Here is an 18,012-nt window from a genome sequence, read left to right as displayed (position 1 = left end):
GCCCATGAGTAGATCTGGAAGTATTGTTTTCATAGTAATTAAAATCGTGATACAATAAAGGCAAAAGTAGTGACTCTCCAAAGCTATAAGGGTTTATTTTAGTTTATATTGCAATTAGCAGAGAAAAGCATAGTAGATGTGCAACTTGACGTTATTCCTGAAGACGCTATGCCGAGAATTACATGTGGTTGTTCTGTTCCTGACTACTCTGGGGAACACCACCAGGCTGGATCAGATCCAGCCTTTGCAGGGGTGGAAGGAGCCCCTGCATCTGGTACATGGACTGTTTGTTGTCCACTTCATGCCTCCACTGTTTGGGAAGGGATAGGGCTTGGGAAGAAAAGGCAAGTTAAAGAATTGATCAGGCCACCTTTTAACTTTTCTCCCCGTATGAAAGTCACAAATGTTTCTCCTCCGTCCAGATACTCTCGGCATTTAGCGACAAAGAATTAGCTGCATATGCCAAAGCGGGCGCTGTGGCAGAAGAGGCTCTGGGGGCCATCAGGACCGTGATAGCGTTTGGAGGCCAGAACAAAGAGCTGGAAAGGTCAGGAAGGTTCTTTGTCCACGAGTTCAAAGAACCCACTTTTGCATTTTGTTGCTCATTCTTTTGTGGTGTGTGTTTACTACTTTCCTTTTCTTAGTATTAACCCCTCCCCCACAAAATATAGGGACACTTTGCTGATGTCTGGGGTTTAATGTCAGCCTCTAAAGCAGGGATCTTCCCCTTTATACGTTCCATGGAGTCCTTTGGCAGTCTGATGAAGCCTATGGACTCCCTCCTTAGAATAATAATTTTAAATGCATAAGACAAAATACAGAAGATTTCAAAGGAAACCAATTATAGTGAAGTACAGTTCTCAAAATATTTTTAAATTGTGATACAGTAAATACCTGCCTTTGTTCTTCACATATTAAATAATAAGAGCGAACTGTGGGTTCAGTAACTACTGTAACTCTGAAGTAGAAAATGCAGGTAAGAGATACTTCAAGATGTTTGTTTCAAGTGTAGCGTGATATAAAAATGATCCAGGATCTCTACTGGCAACAAAGTCATAGTTACTGCTACTTCTGCAGTGATTTGTTGCCTGCGTTGATAATCCAAGGAAATGCTACATTTCAGGTCTAGGTTAGTGAAAATAATTATACAATTGTTTCCACATTCGAATTCCTTGACGGTGGATCCCAGGCCACTTAGCCCTGCTCTACAGGAAACTGACAGACAAAAACCAAAATGTCAGAACAAAGCCCACAGATAAAGGCTAGTCTGCTTTTCTTTAATGTCTCCAGGCAGGTTTTTTTTTTTTTTAATAGCTCGCCCTAATACAGTCAAGGTAGGGTTCTGCCTCAAGTTCTCTCTCTTGCATTCTGTGGCACTCCTGACACCCACAGCTTTTTGCAAGAGAAAGTCTCTGCACATCCTCCCACCTTAGAAGCCATGTTTCCCCCAATTCCCTCCATTTTCTTTGCCTATTTTTCGATTCCTTGAGCCCTCTTCAAAATCACCATGTTCCTGTTTCTCTAATCTCTTCCTTTTTCTCTCTCCCTGCTGCTTCCTGTACACAGTAGCCCACACAGAGCACACTAACCCTCCCCGGGACCTCAGGATGGGAGTGTAATCAGTACTGCTCCATTAGCCGCAGTAAGCAAGCTGCCTCCGCGAAGGTAATTACAGCATGTCCTCCACTGTCACCAGAGCCTGGTGTCACATGGGGGCTGACCTGAATCTCCCTGGGCCTTGGGGCCCGGCCACACAGGACTGATCACAGGGCTGGAGGCGGCCAGCCGCTGGCTCCCCAGGGACGCAGCTCTGCAGAAGGAAAGCAGTGCCTGGTGCTGGGGAGAGCTCACTGAAATGTTGGCTGCTTTAAGTAATTAAACACAGAAACTTTTTGGTGGCAACTGCATATTTTAAAAAACTGATGAATTCTCGACATCTCATTTGGTTAAACTGAAGAAGAAAAAGATACTTGTTTTTGTTAGAAATACACGATTTTATGTGATATTTTCCCCACAGACTCGTTTTATATGCATTGTAGTTCTTCTTAATTTTAGGAAGCCAAAATTAAATTTTACACACGTTCTGTACCTAACACGGAAGGGTAGATTTCATTTAAACTGATGCAAACAAAAATTGTAATTCAACAGACCCATTGTAGACATTTGTACCTTTGTATCCATCCTAGAAGCCAGAAATATGAATTTTAATTACTACTCAAAAATGTAATAGAATGAGCACTATTCAAGAGGAGATTAAATTCTGAAACAACAATAGGAATAATAAAAGGGATAGGAATCACCAGGTTTTGCCAGCTGTGGGCCAGCACCGTGGGAACTGCTCTCTGTGATTATCTCTCAATATCAGAATTATCGTGCAAGGTAGACATTATTAATTCCATTTTACAGGTAATGTAACTAAAATCTAGAAAAATTGAGTACGAACCCTGTACGTCGTGACCACTTTATAACCTTGTGCTCTGGCTTGACAGTGGAAGATCAGCCTGACCAAAAAACAAAAAATAAAAGAAAACAAACAAACAACCCCCCCCCCCCCAAAGCCCAAGTTTAAGTACAAGAACGTGTGAAATTCCAATGTCTCACCCAATGGGGCAATAGAGGAAGGTTTTTCTCTTCCCTAGAGAAAAGAAATGGAGCTGTGTAAAGAATCTATTGTAAGCATCCCGAAACGTATTTACATTTCAGTGCCATTCTCATTTGGCTTTGTTTCTCTTCTCCCACTTGAACCTTGGGGCTCTTGATGCTGGCCTTGAAGGTGATGGCAAAGCTCTTCCATCTCCCAGGAGTGAAGTTCAGTTCTGGAACAGCTATAGGAAGCCTGGTTAGAATGGTAGGGACCGAGGGAAATGAGTGCAGGCCAGTAAAGAGAAGGCTCAGGTGGGTTCTAGTCCTGGCTGATCCTGAATTGGTTCAATTCCCAGGAAGTTGGGTTTCAGCAGGGTTTCTTCCTTTGTTCTTAAACCTCCAACTACACAGGAGGCAAATATGGCTCTGATTATGGGTTGTTTTCTTGTTACAACGTTTCCCCCTCATTTTCTGGTAGGTATGAGAAACATCTAGAAAATGCCAAGAAGATTGGAATTAAAAAAGCTATTTCAGCAAACATTTCCATGGGCATCGCCTTCCTGTTAATTTATGCATCGTATGCGCTGGCCTTCTGGTATGGATCCACTCTAGTTATATCAAAAGAATATACTATTGGAAACGCAATGACAGTAAGTAGCTTTCCTAATATTTATGAAGAAACCAAAAATACTGTTTATCCATCTATGTTGTGTTTTCTTTCATATTCCTCCTTTTCAAAGAATGAGCCTGATGATGGGCTTTTTCCTTTTGGTAAATCTTTGTGCTGTCCCGTGGGCAGAGCTGGCCTTCTAGAATACACATGGCACAATTATGAGTTGGGGGCAAAAACGTAGCATGTAGTTAGACCACTTGAGAAGATATACAACATATAAAAGAAAGTAAAAATTGAATGAATTTATGAATGAACAAATACGGATTGGAGGCATCCTCTTCTGCCATTCGGTTTATTATATAAGAAAGTAAACATTATTATAGACAGGTCATAGTATGAGAGAATGCTGAATTTATATAATATAATGCATCAGCTATCCAAAACATATGATGGAAAGTTATTTTATTTTGTTTTCCAGAATGAACACAGGTTTATTTTGTGATTCTGAAAATAACATGTACAAAGTTATACAAAGGATTAGAATACAGAATTTTTAGAATTACAAATTACTTAGAATCTGATAATCCATATATACTTAATGATAACCTGTGGTGTAGATCTCCCAGATCATTTTATATATGTGTGTGTGTGTGTGTTTCTCTTTCAAAACTGGGATTATATTATGCTTATCTTTTTATAAACTTTTTTTAAAAGACTATTTTAGAGAGAGAGAAAGAGTGCACAAGTTGGGGGGGTGGTGGCAGAGGGAGAGGGAGAGACTCTTCAAGCAGACTCTCTTCTAAGTGCAGAGCCTGCACTTAGGGGCTTGATCTCAGGACCCCCAGATCATGACCTGAGCCAAAATCAAGAGTCAACCACTTGACTGACTGAGCCACCCAGGCACCCCTATAACCTTTTTTATAAACCAGCAATATTTTGTGACCGTCTTTACATGCCAGTGATGATCAAAACAACATGTAACCATTCAGAAAGCAATCTTTTAAAACCTGCACTTCCCTATGTTTCTAAATAGAGGATACTGAGGACCCTCTTTGTGATGAATGAGGACCATTAGGAAAGTTAATCATTTCAAAATGTTTTCCGGAATGGCATCTTCAGATTCCAGTAGGTGTTGAGGGCTGTTTGCTGAATGAGCTTTTCTAGTTGTGGAGCCTATTTTTTCTTTCCTTTACTTTCTTTTTTTTATTTTTCCCAGAGTTGATTTTTTTCTCATTTTGACCTCCTTCTGGGCGGTCAGCTCAGAAGCTCTCCACCTTCTTCACGTCCTCATTTGCTAAATTTTGTAAAGAAAAGGGGGAAAATCCTGACTCCTCTCTCTGGCCCGGTCTCCTCATTTGTACCATGTGGTCGATGACATCTCCCCGGCAGGGCTGGAGAGTCAGAGCCATGACGCAGAGAGCCCAGCCACACCCCCTGCACGAAGGGCAAGAGCTCTGGGGCATGAACTTTATAACATCGACTTTTTTAGAGACCTTTTGCTTCCTTACTGGTTCTTATCTGTATTGCAAACAGTGGATAAGTGTTTGTGGGATATTTGAATTCTGGGTATGTGAAGTGTGATTGTTACTGACTTCGGAGAAAGGTCAAGCTATGTGTAGAAGTTGCATCATGCCCATGTTTTCCTCAGTTAAGATTTGCTGATCATATGCATTCCTGAAGCTACATTCTTGGCTTTTCTATAGTAAAGGGAAATGTGTTCATTTCTGTTTGCCATAGTATAAAATAATTGTGTAAAGGAATTATTAGTGCACACAGGTGTGATTTCGTGATTTATCATGTGTGAACCGTTACTTTTTATATTAAAAATGTTATCAAAATATGTATGTAAAATGCTATTTTTTAGGGATATTCCACGGGCCCCAGATCTACTGTGTTTCATCTTGAACATGGAATTACTGTGTAATTCAATTCCATGCATAGGTAGAGAAAGTCATAACAATCTGAGTAACAATACTGATAGGACATGCTTCCCTCTAGTGGCCCTTGGCCTCCAAGTCAAGGAAATAGGTCTGAAAAACCTTTCTGACTCTGTATAAGTTCAGGAGAAGAACAACAGATAGTTCGGCAAGCTAGACAAAGAAATATTTTTGAGATTGAAGAAGCCCATTGTGCAATGAAAGGTTATATTAACCTTATAAACTTTGCCCTCTTTCTTAAAAAAAAAAAAAAAGTTTAAAGGGACACACCTAAACTTAAGCTTTAGTGTACTTTGTGTTTCAAAGAGTCGTACTTGAGATAATAATGGGCAGCAGAATGGGGCGTATAACTGTTCCTCACGTTCTTTTGCTCAGGTCTTTTTTTCAGTCCTGGTTGGAGCCTTCAGCGTGGGACAGGCTGCTCCATGCATTGATGCTTTTGCCAATGCAAGAGGAGCAGCCTATGCGATCTTCCACATCATTGATAGTGTGAGTCATTTATTATTTCCATGTCAAAACATTCTTTGAGGCTTGTGCACTTAACTCTGGCTTTAGGTTAAAAATCATGTAAAAATTAATAATGTGAAAATAAGGGACCTCTTCTTAGTAATGAGCGAAACAAAGTGCCTCTTATTAACATTTCTAAAAATTCATCTTGAAATAATATAATAACATTGATCTCATTTTGGAAAAGCCCATCTGCACCAATGTGTTATTTTTAGAGTTCAGAGCAAAGATATTTGCTCTTCTGAGTTTTTCTCCTTTGCTCTTCCATGTTGTAGCTAGGCTAGGAATATTATGATTTCTATACACAGAATGAGTGGGTAGAAAAATTATTGGTGGGAACAATACTGACAGTATATTTTGCTGCGGGTTGCTCCCTTCGAAGAAAAAAATCACTGCGTGATTCATATGACTTTGAATCAACCATGCTGAATGAATGCAGCGAAATAAAGAATACAGTTTTCACATATTGAAGCATGTCACTGCATTTACACAGATAAAATGCAAAGCAGGTGCCTGAAATGTCATGTAATCCAAGCAGACCCTCCTGTTTCATTGACCTAAGTCAGGAGAAAATTGCTCAGCTTCTGAATATATTTACAGTTTACGTTGCTTCTAAGTAACTTGGCCCTAACCCATTGTTCAGTCTTTACAACCCAAATCCACTTCATTTGCTGTTTAGGAATAAGTTCGTTTTCACTAAATGCTGAAATACCTGGCTATCTCAATTCTAATATGTCTTGTTATCGCACTTGCAGAAGCGTGCATATCTGACCATTTAGAAAATGTATGGAGATATGCCAAAAACTTAAAGTGAGATATTTTAAGAAATGAAATTAATATATCCATATGTACTTTTCAGAAAATGTCTGTTTTCTGCCAGGGAATATTTCCTTACACACACACACACACACACACACACACACACAATCTACGACTGGGTTCTGTCTCATGGGAAGGAGATTGTGCCATTCCAGATCCTCTTTTTGGAATTTGCTAAATCATATTCCTTAAAAGTGCAATTGTTTGTCCTATGATAGAATAGTCATTGAGTTTTGTTTTATTTAGAATCCTAAAATTGACAGTTTTTCAGAGAGAGGACACAAATCCGACAGCATCAAAGGGAATGTGGAGTTCAATGATGTTCATTTTTCTTATCCAGCTCGAGCTAATGTCAAGGTACTGTGAGTGATATTTATAAGAGTTCCTAACTCAGACTGATTGTTTAATCATCATAAAGAACCTCAAGTCTCTGTTATTTTGATATTTATATGTTTTTTCCTTTTGGGGTTTTAGTCCCTTATGTGATACTTTTTTTCAAAATTAAAACTGAATCAAATCAGTCCCCTTCAGGATTTTGTTGTGAAGTGTGTTCTTCTCTCTTTTCCCTCACAGATCTTGAAGGGCCTCAGCCTGAAGGTTGAGAGCGGGCAGACGGTGGCGCTGGTCGGGAACAGCGGCTGCGGGAAGAGCACGACGGTGCAGCTGTTGCAGAGGCTCTATGACCCTGATGAGGGTAGGGTAAGTGGGAAGAACCAAGTTCTCAAAGTGGCCAGCTGGGTACCAATGAGCCCTTCGAAATTGTTTTTTTCAGTAGCAAATTTGCATGTGAATCCAGTTTTGGTAAAAAGGCTACAGAATTGCAACGCGTCTAGATAATGCATTCAAACACTTGGATGGGGCTAAAAGCTATTCAAGATGACCAAAAGCTAAAGAGGCTAGACAACACTCTCTTCTGCTTTAACTAGGCATTGGATAACTCACTAACTCAACTGGAAAACGGTCATCCAGACCACGGAGACTGTTATTTTCAAGGAATTACTGGGTTTGGACAAAAATATTCCATACAGCAATTTTTGAGAACCTGATAATCAAGGTCACAAGAAATGTCAGGATAGTAATTAACTTTATCAAAGACAGTTGAGTTTTCTTAAATGTTGGAATACCTGAAGGGGAAAATGGGATAGTCTTTTTAAAAACTTCTGGGGACTTGTGAGACATTAATAGCCTAGAGCATATATATTTTTTTGCGTTTTAAAAACTGTGCTATGAGGTGCCTGGGTGGCTCAGCCAGTTAAGCATCCAACTCTTGATCTCAGCTCAGGCCTTGATCTTAGGGTCGTGAGATCGAGCCCCGCATTGGGCTCCACATTAAGCATGTAGTCTATTTAAAAAAATAAAAATAAAAATAAATGAATAAATAAATAAAATTTTTAAAAAAGCTTTCTTATAAATTGAAACTTAAAGAAAAGTTGCAAGCAGGAAACACATGTAGTCTTCACCCAGATTTACGAATTGCTTATATTTTGACCCATTTACTTTATTGTCTTCTCTCTCTTTCCACATACATAATAAACACACATGCACATGTATACACACACACACACAGAGACATATTTTGTTTTCTGAACCTTTGAGACTAAGTTAAAGACATCATGTCCCTTAACCCTTATGTACTTCGGAATATATTTTCTAAGAAGAGGGACATTCTCTTACATAACCACAGAACAATGATCAAAATCAGTAAATTTAATATTAACACAATAGTAGTCCACAGTATATATTCACATTTCCTCAGTTGTACCAACTTTAGGACACTGATACTAAATATATTATAATTTTATTATAATATATTATAATTCAACAATTATGAAAACAGAAGATTGCAAGTTACAAAGAAAAACAAAAAAACATCAAAAGGCATTGAGATAGAACAGAGATTGTAGGAATGAATACAGAATTCTAGAGTACATGAATTATTTAATTAACATAATAAAATACACATTTTGGAAAAATCTGATTTTTTAGGGGAGAACATAATTCTATCCTCACTTACTAAAGCAAACTCTAGGTCACTTCAAATGTAAACATTTTGCTTTATTTTTAAAAAAGAACCTAGTAAAATACTAGCCATTAAGAATATACATTTGAAAATATCTTATTTTTAAAATTATTATTGGAGTAGGAGTGTATGATTGACTCAGCCAGTGGAACATGTGACTCTTGATCTCGGTCGTGAGTTCAAGCCCCACATTGGGTGTAGAGCCCAGTTAAAATTTTAATAAAGGGTTTTTTAATGTTGGCTAATAGAATTTAAATTTAAAAAATTTAATTAAAAAAGAAAAAATAAAATAATTATTGGAGTATATTTTTAAAACATGTCAACAAGGAAAAAAGTCTTCGGAAATTCTGTAACTCAGAGATATTCACTGTTCACATCATCATTTAACAATTTTCTTACTAAAATATTGAAATGTCCAGTGGTACAGTCCATTTATTTAATTTTTCCTTAAACTTCTCTTTAAATAAACATAGTAAAGCTACAATGAAAGAAAGCAATAAATAGAAACATGATTTATGATATATATGGAAAAATGATTATATTTAATATTTGAGAAATTAATTTGAATCTATAATAGGATGTGAACATGAAAATCTTTTGAGAATACATATGCATCTAAAAATTTTCAAGAAATGTTCAGCCTCATTTATTCATATTTACAAAACAAAGCAAATATAAGGTGTCAGTCTGCATTTATTAATTACAAAAAACAAATTAAAATGTTAAAACCCAGAACTAGTAAATTGCAAAAAAGCAGATAAGTTATATGTTTTTGCTGACACTACAAATTATTAAACTCTTTTTAGAGTGTTGTTTATTCAACCTTTATCCAGCAAATAATAAATGCCCAACATACACCAGTCATTATACAGGTAAGCAGTTGTTATCAGAGAAATAAAAAGAAACCATACTCTTAACCTAGTAACTCTCTACTTCTACAATGATAGTCTTCCACTGTTCCTTGAAAGAAGTCTAATATCTAGCAGGTGGGAAACGCTAAAATCAATTACGGTATATTGCATCTAGTAAAACATCACAATCCATCAAAATGACATGTCGACTATGTAGGTGAATGGACATTTTTATTCAAATTTAAATAGTGATAAGCAAAAAATAATAGTATGTCAAAAATACATAACCTAGTATCGCTTATGGAGAATAATTCATCCATGAAGAAACTGTCTGTGTAAGATAATAGAACTTTTTTTCTTTTTATTCTTGCTCATTGCTGTTTGTTTCTAATTCTCATTTCTAACCATATGTAGCCACAAAAATAAGTTAAATAAGTTACTAAGTTAAGTGTTAAATGTCAGCTAAGACTTTTTGTAACAAATTGAAGAGTCTTAATGCTTTAGATGTGAGATGGTTTAAAATATTTAATAGAGATACTTCTTTCTTTCAGATTAGCATTGATGGGCAGGATATTAGGACCTTTAATGTAAGGTACCTCAGGGAAATAATTGGAGTGGTGAGTCAGGAGCCAGTGCTATTTTCTACCACAATCGCTGAAAATATTCGTTATGGCCGTGGAAACGTCACCATGGATGAGATTAAGAAGGCTGTGAAAGAAGCCAACGCCTATGACTTTATCATGAAACTACCACAGGTAAAAGCTCTGTTAACGCAGTTGCCCTTGAAATTCGAATTTGACTTCATGGAGTGTGTTCTTTTTCAAAGTTTAAGCTAAGATGCAAGGTTGTTCAACTTTCCTTAGGCAAGTCCCTTGCATTATTCACTGGGAGGTGTAAGGAGTACAGCCTGGTACAGGAGTCCTATAAAATTGTAGAGAGTAAATGGTAGTAGTTTTTCAGAATTCAGTGTTCATTGATTTTATTATACTTTAGGACTCATTACCATAGTCAAAATGAAGCTGTTGTCTTCATGAATTCTTTTCATGAATTTCTAGACCCCAGAGCCTTCTCCATTTAAACTACCTCAGGAGTTCCTCCATGTTTTCTGTTGTAGAAATTCGACACCCTGGTTGGAGACAGAGGGGCCCAGCTGAGCGGAGGGCAGAAGCAGAGAATCGCCATCGCTCGGGCCCTGGTTCGCAACCCCAAGATCCTCCTGCTGGACGAGGCCACGTCAGCCCTGGACACCGAAAGCGAAGCAGAAGTACAGGCGGCCCTGGATAAGGTCAGTCAACCCCAAACACCTGGAAGACCAGCACACTGAAGCTTTATTGGAAATTTTTGCTGATGCTTTGTGACTCTAGATAGAAAAACATAAACATGAGAGCAAGTGAAACTTCTCCTGGGGCTTTATTGATTTCCCTTTTCTGTCAGGTCAACAAGGCAAAGAGAGGTGGATGGCCCATTATCCGGCTAGCTCTGACCAAAGTCCACGGAAGTCATATCAGGCCTATGCCGTGAGCCTCTTAGCACCGTTTACTTCTTGCATGGAGGCTAGTGCTTTGATCAAAAGTAGTCGTGTTAAAATGTCCAAAGAAAAATCTGGTTACCTAGACACCGGTCCAGCTGCAAAACAGCTCAAAATATTCGCCTTACTCTGGAGGTAGGCAGTGCCATTATCTTTATTCATGAAGGCGAAAGGAGGTAAAGTTCAATTTGTGCAGGTTCATCTAAGCACGTAAATAAGCAACACATTTTAAGGATGCTGAGCTCACGTGGCCAGCTCAGGTATTTCTGAATCTCTCACTGTCATTTTTCAAAGAGGAAGCTTCACAAGGAAGAACGTTAGGTTGGGACACTCCTGTGGTAAATGCTGATGTCATCTGTACTAACGACCCAGGATAATAACCAGAGTCAGATGGCACCATATCAATGTTTGTGAAAACATATTTGGTTTGAGAAAGCTTAGTAATCAAATGGGCAAGTGGCTTCACAGCTTCTATCCAAACCACCCCTTGCGATTTTAGAGATGAGCTGTATGAATCTTATTTTCTCAGGACAACTTCCACCTGAATCCTGAGTAAACACTGTGTGTGCCCTAAACTGGGGTTAATCAATGCTTCACAGTTTATCAGATTAATATTTTGGCTTCTCTTATATAACTTAATCTAATAATGACTAATGACATGAGAGTTACTCCTCACAAATTCTTGCACAGAATTATATTGCTTTCATGTATGGTAAGTCTCAATATTAAGGAACCAAATATATACACAGGAAATTTTATGGGCCTCCCATGTGGCTTCTCATAGTCATACTAACACTCATACAATAGGCTAACCTGGCTGCCTTCCGTGGCCTTCTCAGGCCAGCGTATGCAGAGGCGGAAGCTAGAAGACATCTAGAGGCTTAGACTCCAGGACTCACAGTGTCACTTCCATCACATTCTGTTGGTCCCAGGAAGCCACAAGGCAGCCTGGACTGAAGGAGTGAGGAGACAAGAGTCCACCTCTTGATGGGTGAGCTGTCAAGTGTGTGACCACATTTAACCTTCCACAGCACACTCTCTCCCACAATTACTCACCCTTCTCCCATGTGCAAAATAAATTCTCCTTTTCCTAATACTGTCAAAATTTTCATGCAGCAATGACCTCAGGTTCAAAGTCCAGGACCTGAAGATCTGTGTGGGGTCCAGATACGGACAGATTCTTTATGTTATGCTCATCTTGCTGCAGAGATCTGTGAACTCAAGAGATTAGTCATCTTCCACACGTACACCCAACGTGCAATGTTGATGCAAGAATAAGATAATAGTAGTCACTCCCGTTCCAGAATTAGAACAGGAAGCACATAGCAGTTACTGGTCCACAGGAACTCTGAAGTGCAGTCAGGTGAGTGTAGCCAACTACCCCACTGCTCCAGGGAAAGGGAATTTTCCTTGATTACGTCCTAGTCCCACCCCCAGCAGCGGAGTGGTCTCCTTGGGTTTGGACTCTTAGATCCTCTCTCTGAGAGTTCTTTCCTTTGCAATAAGAAATAACCTGTGTCTGCAGCTGAGGAACTTTCTCAGCATGCTTTCCACCCATAGAAATTTGGGACCTGTAGGTCTCTTTACATTTGGAATTTTCTCAGTCTCTTTCAGTCCAAGCTGGTAGACACTCTTAAAGACTGTGGGTTTGCTTGGAATCCAACCGTGGCTCACTCAAGCCCCAAAAGCTACATCTGTAATTTTTTTTCCAAAATGAACCTCTCTCTACTTTGGGCCACGTGTGAAGCTGCCATGGGAAAACCCCTACATAAGAGTCTCCGAAGCCCTTTTATGTAGCCGCAGGTGTCTCCTAGAATCTGTCTTAAATGTCTCAGAGATTTTAACGAAAAAATCTTATACTCACACGCTGATTTGACCTTTGGCTTCCTTTCCCTGGATGACTAACAACTCATTCCCAACCAAGCAGGTACTGGGTTTTCTGTTTCCTCTAAATTCAGCTTGCAAGCCAAATAGCTCCTTCTAAACTCACCATTCTCTCCTTGTACCTTGTAACATACAGCCAGTGGAATCCCATTAAGGGAAGTGCAGTAGTGAAGGATTTTCCTTTTAAAGATATGATTTGTAGTCTGCAAAATATATCAGCTTAGGTATCTTGCACAGTATGGAGTCACTTGGGCCAGTCATTCTAAGGTACAAAGCAACCATATTTTAACAATGACAAGTCGGATTTTGTGATTTATTATTTTTCCTCTGAGAGACATAAGAATATAGCACTATTATATCTACTGTTGTTCTTCCCTGATTACCTATCCTGTAAGAATAATATTTTTCTTTTGTGGATCCTTTATACATCCATCAATACCTCGTGTGCGGCACCCACTTATTGTAGCTATTTATTTATATGCCTTCTCTCTCTCCTAAGAGGCAGAATTAATAAATGCTTCATGTTTGTAACTTTTTTTTTTTTTAAGTAAACTCTAGGCCCAAAGTGGGGCTTGAACTCACAACCCTGAGATCAAGAGTCACATGCTCTATGGACTGAGCCAACCAGGCACCCCTGTGTTTCTGTCTTTTCAACACTTAATCAGTGCCTTGCACGTAGTAGAGTCTAAATAAATATTTACTGAATTGATTACCATGGTCCAGCTCATTGAAATAATACATGTCTACATAAAAAAAAAAAATTTAAGGACCATATCAGCTGTTGACTCAATAGTGACTATTTATCAAAACAAACTATAGGTTTTTCCATGTAAGATCTTAAAGAATACAAATGCAGATATGTTATTTTGATTTTTTTTAAGGAAAGTCAGTAATCACAAATTTTCATACCTATATGACTCTCTCACTCATAGTGTTACCATGCTGGAGGGGCAAGAGAAAAATAAAAATTAGCCTCCATGTGATTTTCTCAAATGATTCCAAAGGTTTCATTTTATGCCCCTCCGCACCTTTACCCTCAGAAGTTCCAGAAAGGCTAATGAATTAGTACTGCCTTTGTTCGGACCTGCCTTTTATCCCTGCCTTTTATTCTGCATTAGCAGAAGGTCCAAATTTCTTAACAGCTGGTGTCCTTGAATCTAGGGTATTTATTTGCCAGTGTTTTTTCATCATTGGGACATCTGAGAGCTCTGAAAAAAAATCTCTTTGTGTCAAATCTCTATTCTGGCCAGAATTTCTTGGTCAGGGGTGACACTTGCTAACTTTTAAATTCACCAATACATCCTTTGTTTCTCCTGCACACCGATCCTTTACTCACAAGTCTGACTGTAACTCCTCTGGGCTTTTTTTTTTTTTTTTAATGTTGACATAGTATCAACCTATGATTATCATAATGTTAACATAGTCACTGTTAGCAATTTACACAGCACAATTAGTATCACGAGTGTGATTAGAATGATCAAATTATTTCCTATGTGCCTTACCGTACATGGACCAAGACATGCAAGTTCCACGTTGGTAAATATTTATGAGTGCTTCTTTGGGGGCTGGGTACTAAAAACTGAACAGTCTGAAATGTTATCCAATAGAGCAATGCTCTAGTTTCTGTCTTTTTCTGTGGTTTAACTCTTTTATACTTAAACACAGCTGATGATGGTAATGTTAGTGTAAGGACTGATGGAGAAAGACCACTTTATTTTTGGCTCCATACCATTTATTGTACAATCTACCCTTTTCCCTACTGATAGACAATGCCATATTTATCATATACTAATTCTTAAATGTTTTATGTTTATTTCTGGACTCTCTATTTTGGTTTATTGATCAAGTTGCCTATTCATAGATAGCTTTCCCTGGATTTTACTATTGCTATTTTAAGTAGCCTTTTATGTGTAATATCTGGTGGAGGTATTCCCCTCTCATTAACTTCTTTTTCAGAATTTTCATGGCTGTTCTTTGTTTAAAAAAATTGAGATATAATTCATATACCATGAAGTTCACCCTTTTGAAATATACAATTCACTGATTTTTAGTATATTCACGAGATTTTGCAGCCATCACCACTGTCTAATTGGAGAAGATTTTCATCATCTCCAAGGAAAGCTTGTACGCATTAGCAGGTCACTCCATTCCATGCTCACCCCAGCCCTGGACAACCACTAATCTATTTTCTGTCTCTATGGGTTTGCCTATTTTGGAAATTTCACATAAATGGAATCATACAATGCATGGTCTTCTGTAACTGGTTTCTTTCATTTAGTGCAATGTTTTCAAAGTCCATTCTGCATGCATCAGAATGTCATTCCTTTTTATGGCCCGATAATATTCCATTGCATGGATAAGCTTCATTTTGTTTACCCTTTGATTAACAGATGAACATGTGGATTATTCCCACTTTTTGGCTATTATGAATCTCAGCTGTCATTTTTAATTTGCATTTTTAACTGCTTAGGTGAATTAAGCTATACTCTAATAATGACATGGTTTTATTGCCCCAGAATAGGAGTGGCCTTAGCTATATCCTAAGAGAGCTAATGAGTATCAAAAAGAATAACCTTCATTAATGCTATAACATGAATAATTCGATGAGCATTTTCCAGGGTTTAAATGCCCATTGGTAAACCCACCAAGCCAACATGTGAGTTCACAGAACTACTTAATGGGGTGAGTTGTAGATTTTAGCATGCATAAAACTCACCTGGGGCACTTGTTAAAAAGCAAAGTTATTGGCCCCGCTCCCAAGATAGTGATGCAGGTGGTCTTTGAACTATAGTTTAAACGATCCTGATCCCGAAGTTCATTTTCATCTAAACTGCCTGCGTGCAGTCCATCAGAATTACGATTGAAATCAGCCTCCTCAAAAGAAACCCTACAGAAGTGCCCCGGAGAAGGCTGCATTTGACAACAACTCTGCTAACAGGTCCCTACTGAAGCTCTCGGCTGCCGTAGAGCCGACAAGGAAGGCTCCTCAGACGAGTATGAAAACACTTGAGAAGGGTCAGACCTTCTCTGGTTTTTCTTGGGTAAGCCCACACTACCGTGAGCCTCCAAAATTATCCGTCTTCATACTGGAGGGCTTGGCCTCCTCTCTGGGCCAGAACTCACCCTCGCCGGAGCCTTCCATAGATGAGGGTGCATGTGTGCCCCCATCCCACAAGGGGAAGCTGCTCTCATTGACTGCAAACACGTGCATCCACGTGCTGACCCGTGCGTGCTTCTGGCAGTGCGTGGACGTTGTAACCCTGCTGCGTCACGTCCGTCCTCCCTTTCAGGCCAGAGAAGGCCGGACCACCATTGTGATAGCCCATCGACTATCCACTATCCGAAACGCAGACGTCATCGCCGGGTTTGAGGATGGCGTCATTGTGGAGCAAGGAAGCCACAGGGAGCTGATGAAGAAGGAAGGCGTGTACTTCAGGCTTGTGAACATGCAGGTATGTGCGCCCCAGGAATTTGTTTTCTGCTTCTCAATACAGTGTTCTTTATATTATTAAGACATCAGGCAGCTAACGCCATGCTGAGAGATAGAAAACTTCAGGAAGATACCGAAAATGTACATCTGGGACTTGAATTCAGAATCAGCGAAAGAATCCTGAAAGAGAGAAAGGTGAGGGACGAGGAAAGTAAAGGAAGACGTCAAAAACATTTCGAATTTATTCCTTAGGCTAGAGATCCTTAATTGCCTGGGGAATGTATTCAAGCTAGCAGGTCCTTTCCATCCTGAGATTAGGGACCATCAGGAAGAGAGCAATGCTGGGATCTCTAGCAGCTGGAGAAGGTCCTGGGTGATTTTAAAACGCTTCCTAGGTGATCCTAACAAAACCAGCAGCAAGAGTCATGACCCTAGGAAGTGAATAGTGTGGTCTTCTTTTTTTAAAAAATCATTCACTCTAGCTCCTAAAATAGGTAATATTGATAATAATTGGTTTATATTACTATTGTATTATGCTTACTTGTGCAACTTTGCAAAATAACCTAGAAATATTTTTTCTATAAACCTGATTCTTAAAGCAAATGTCTATACCTCTATAAATATAACTAACTAGTTGGTACGTGGATATTTTTGTTGGCTTTTTTCTTAACATTTCAAATATATATATCCTTCAGATGCTAACATTTTGATGGGTACTCAGCAGTCCATTGTATTAATGTGTGATAAGTTGCTTAGTTGTTTCTCTAAAATTGGATACTTGGTTTATTTCCAGTATTTCTCTATTCTAAGATTTTATTTATTTGAGAGAGAGAGAAATAATGTGGGTGTGCAAGCACGAGTGGGGGTGGGGGGCAAAGGGAGGGAGGGGCAGAGGGAGAGAATCTCCAGCAGACTCCCAGCTGAGCGCAGAGCCCGGCTCAGGGCTCAGTCTCACGACCCTGAGATCATGCCCTGAGCTGAAATCAAGAGTGGGACACTTAACTGACTGAGCCACCCAAGCGCCCCTATTCTAAATTTAGGTTTCCTCTGCTATCCAAAAGTAGAATGCTCCTATAAAATCTTTCATAAGCCAAAATGGTGTAAAGCAAAGAAGCAATTACCATTAATTTACATGGAAAAAATTGCGAGCATTCCCAGACCCCAAAAATAACCTCTCTTAGGCTTTTCTAATACCTAAGGACCCATTTTGCTAATGGGTACACAAAACTAATCGGCATAAAGCAGAGGCGCTCACAGACACAGTGCAAAGCTCTGGCGGCCAGATGCTGAGATGCTGAGGGTAGTCTGGGCAAGAGCTTAGTGCAGCTGCTGCGCATGCGCGCGGCTCGGGGCCTCTCCGGCCGCATAACAAATGCTGAACGCTATTTTCACTCTTCACCTCTTTTCGTAAGAGCGAAAATCCTCTTCAGTTTTCTTTCTGTTAGTGAAAACAGGTACTAACGTAGGTTTTTCATAAAAGTGAGGCTGCATAATGCGAACTTTCAGAAAGCAGGGAATACCTATGTTACCTCTTGGAAACGTGGTTCCAAAAAAGTTCAGTCAAAACTTGGCTTTGTTTTCTGATAAGTAACTTCTCTGAGCCTTAGTGTCCGCATTTAAAACACGAAATCTACCATGCAAGCTTGTTATAAGGTGAAGAAATAAACACCTGAATATACTTAAAAAATAAAACATACAATTTAAAAGGGTTAATTTTATGGTATGTGAATTGTTTTAATAAAACTTATTTTAAAAAAAACTACGCTACACAAAAGAGATGCATGATAAATAATAGTTACTGAAAATTTCAAAGTCCCCAGAGTGAAAGTATCAAATGAAA

General features: G+C 39.0%; 1 protein-coding gene across 5 annotated transcripts in view; it reads left to right on the top strand.

Annotated features, from left to right (window-relative positions):
- The window catches only part of ABCB4 (ATP binding cassette subfamily B member 4), a 61,563-nt gene that overhangs the window by 16,169 nt on the left and 27,382 nt on the right, over window positions 1-18,012 (top strand). For all 5 annotated transcript variants that reach the window (XM_044386216.3, XM_026504806.4, XM_048213079.2 and 2 more), the window contains 8 exons: window positions 423-547; window positions 3,062-3,233; window positions 5,509-5,622; window positions 6,706-6,816; window positions 7,033-7,158; window positions 9,882-10,085; window positions 10,445-10,615; window positions 16,033-16,194. In XM_044386216.3, coding sequence (XP_044242151.2) covers window positions 423-547; window positions 3,062-3,233; window positions 5,509-5,622; window positions 6,706-6,816; window positions 7,033-7,158; window positions 9,882-10,085; window positions 10,445-10,615; window positions 16,033-16,194 — 1,185 coding nt within the window. The remainder of the gene's footprint in view (window positions 1-422; window positions 548-3,061; window positions 3,234-5,508; window positions 5,623-6,705; window positions 6,817-7,032; window positions 7,159-9,881; window positions 10,086-10,444; window positions 10,616-16,032; window positions 16,195-18,012) is intronic.

This window comes from Ursus arctos, unplaced genomic scaffold (assembly GCF_023065955.2).
Source record: "Ursus arctos isolate Adak ecotype North America unplaced genomic scaffold, UrsArc2.0 scaffold_3, whole genome shotgun sequence".
Classification (NCBI taxonomy): Eukaryota; Metazoa; Chordata; class Mammalia; order Carnivora; family Ursidae; genus Ursus; species Ursus arctos.
This window is presented reverse-complemented; position numbering and strand designations above follow the sequence as displayed.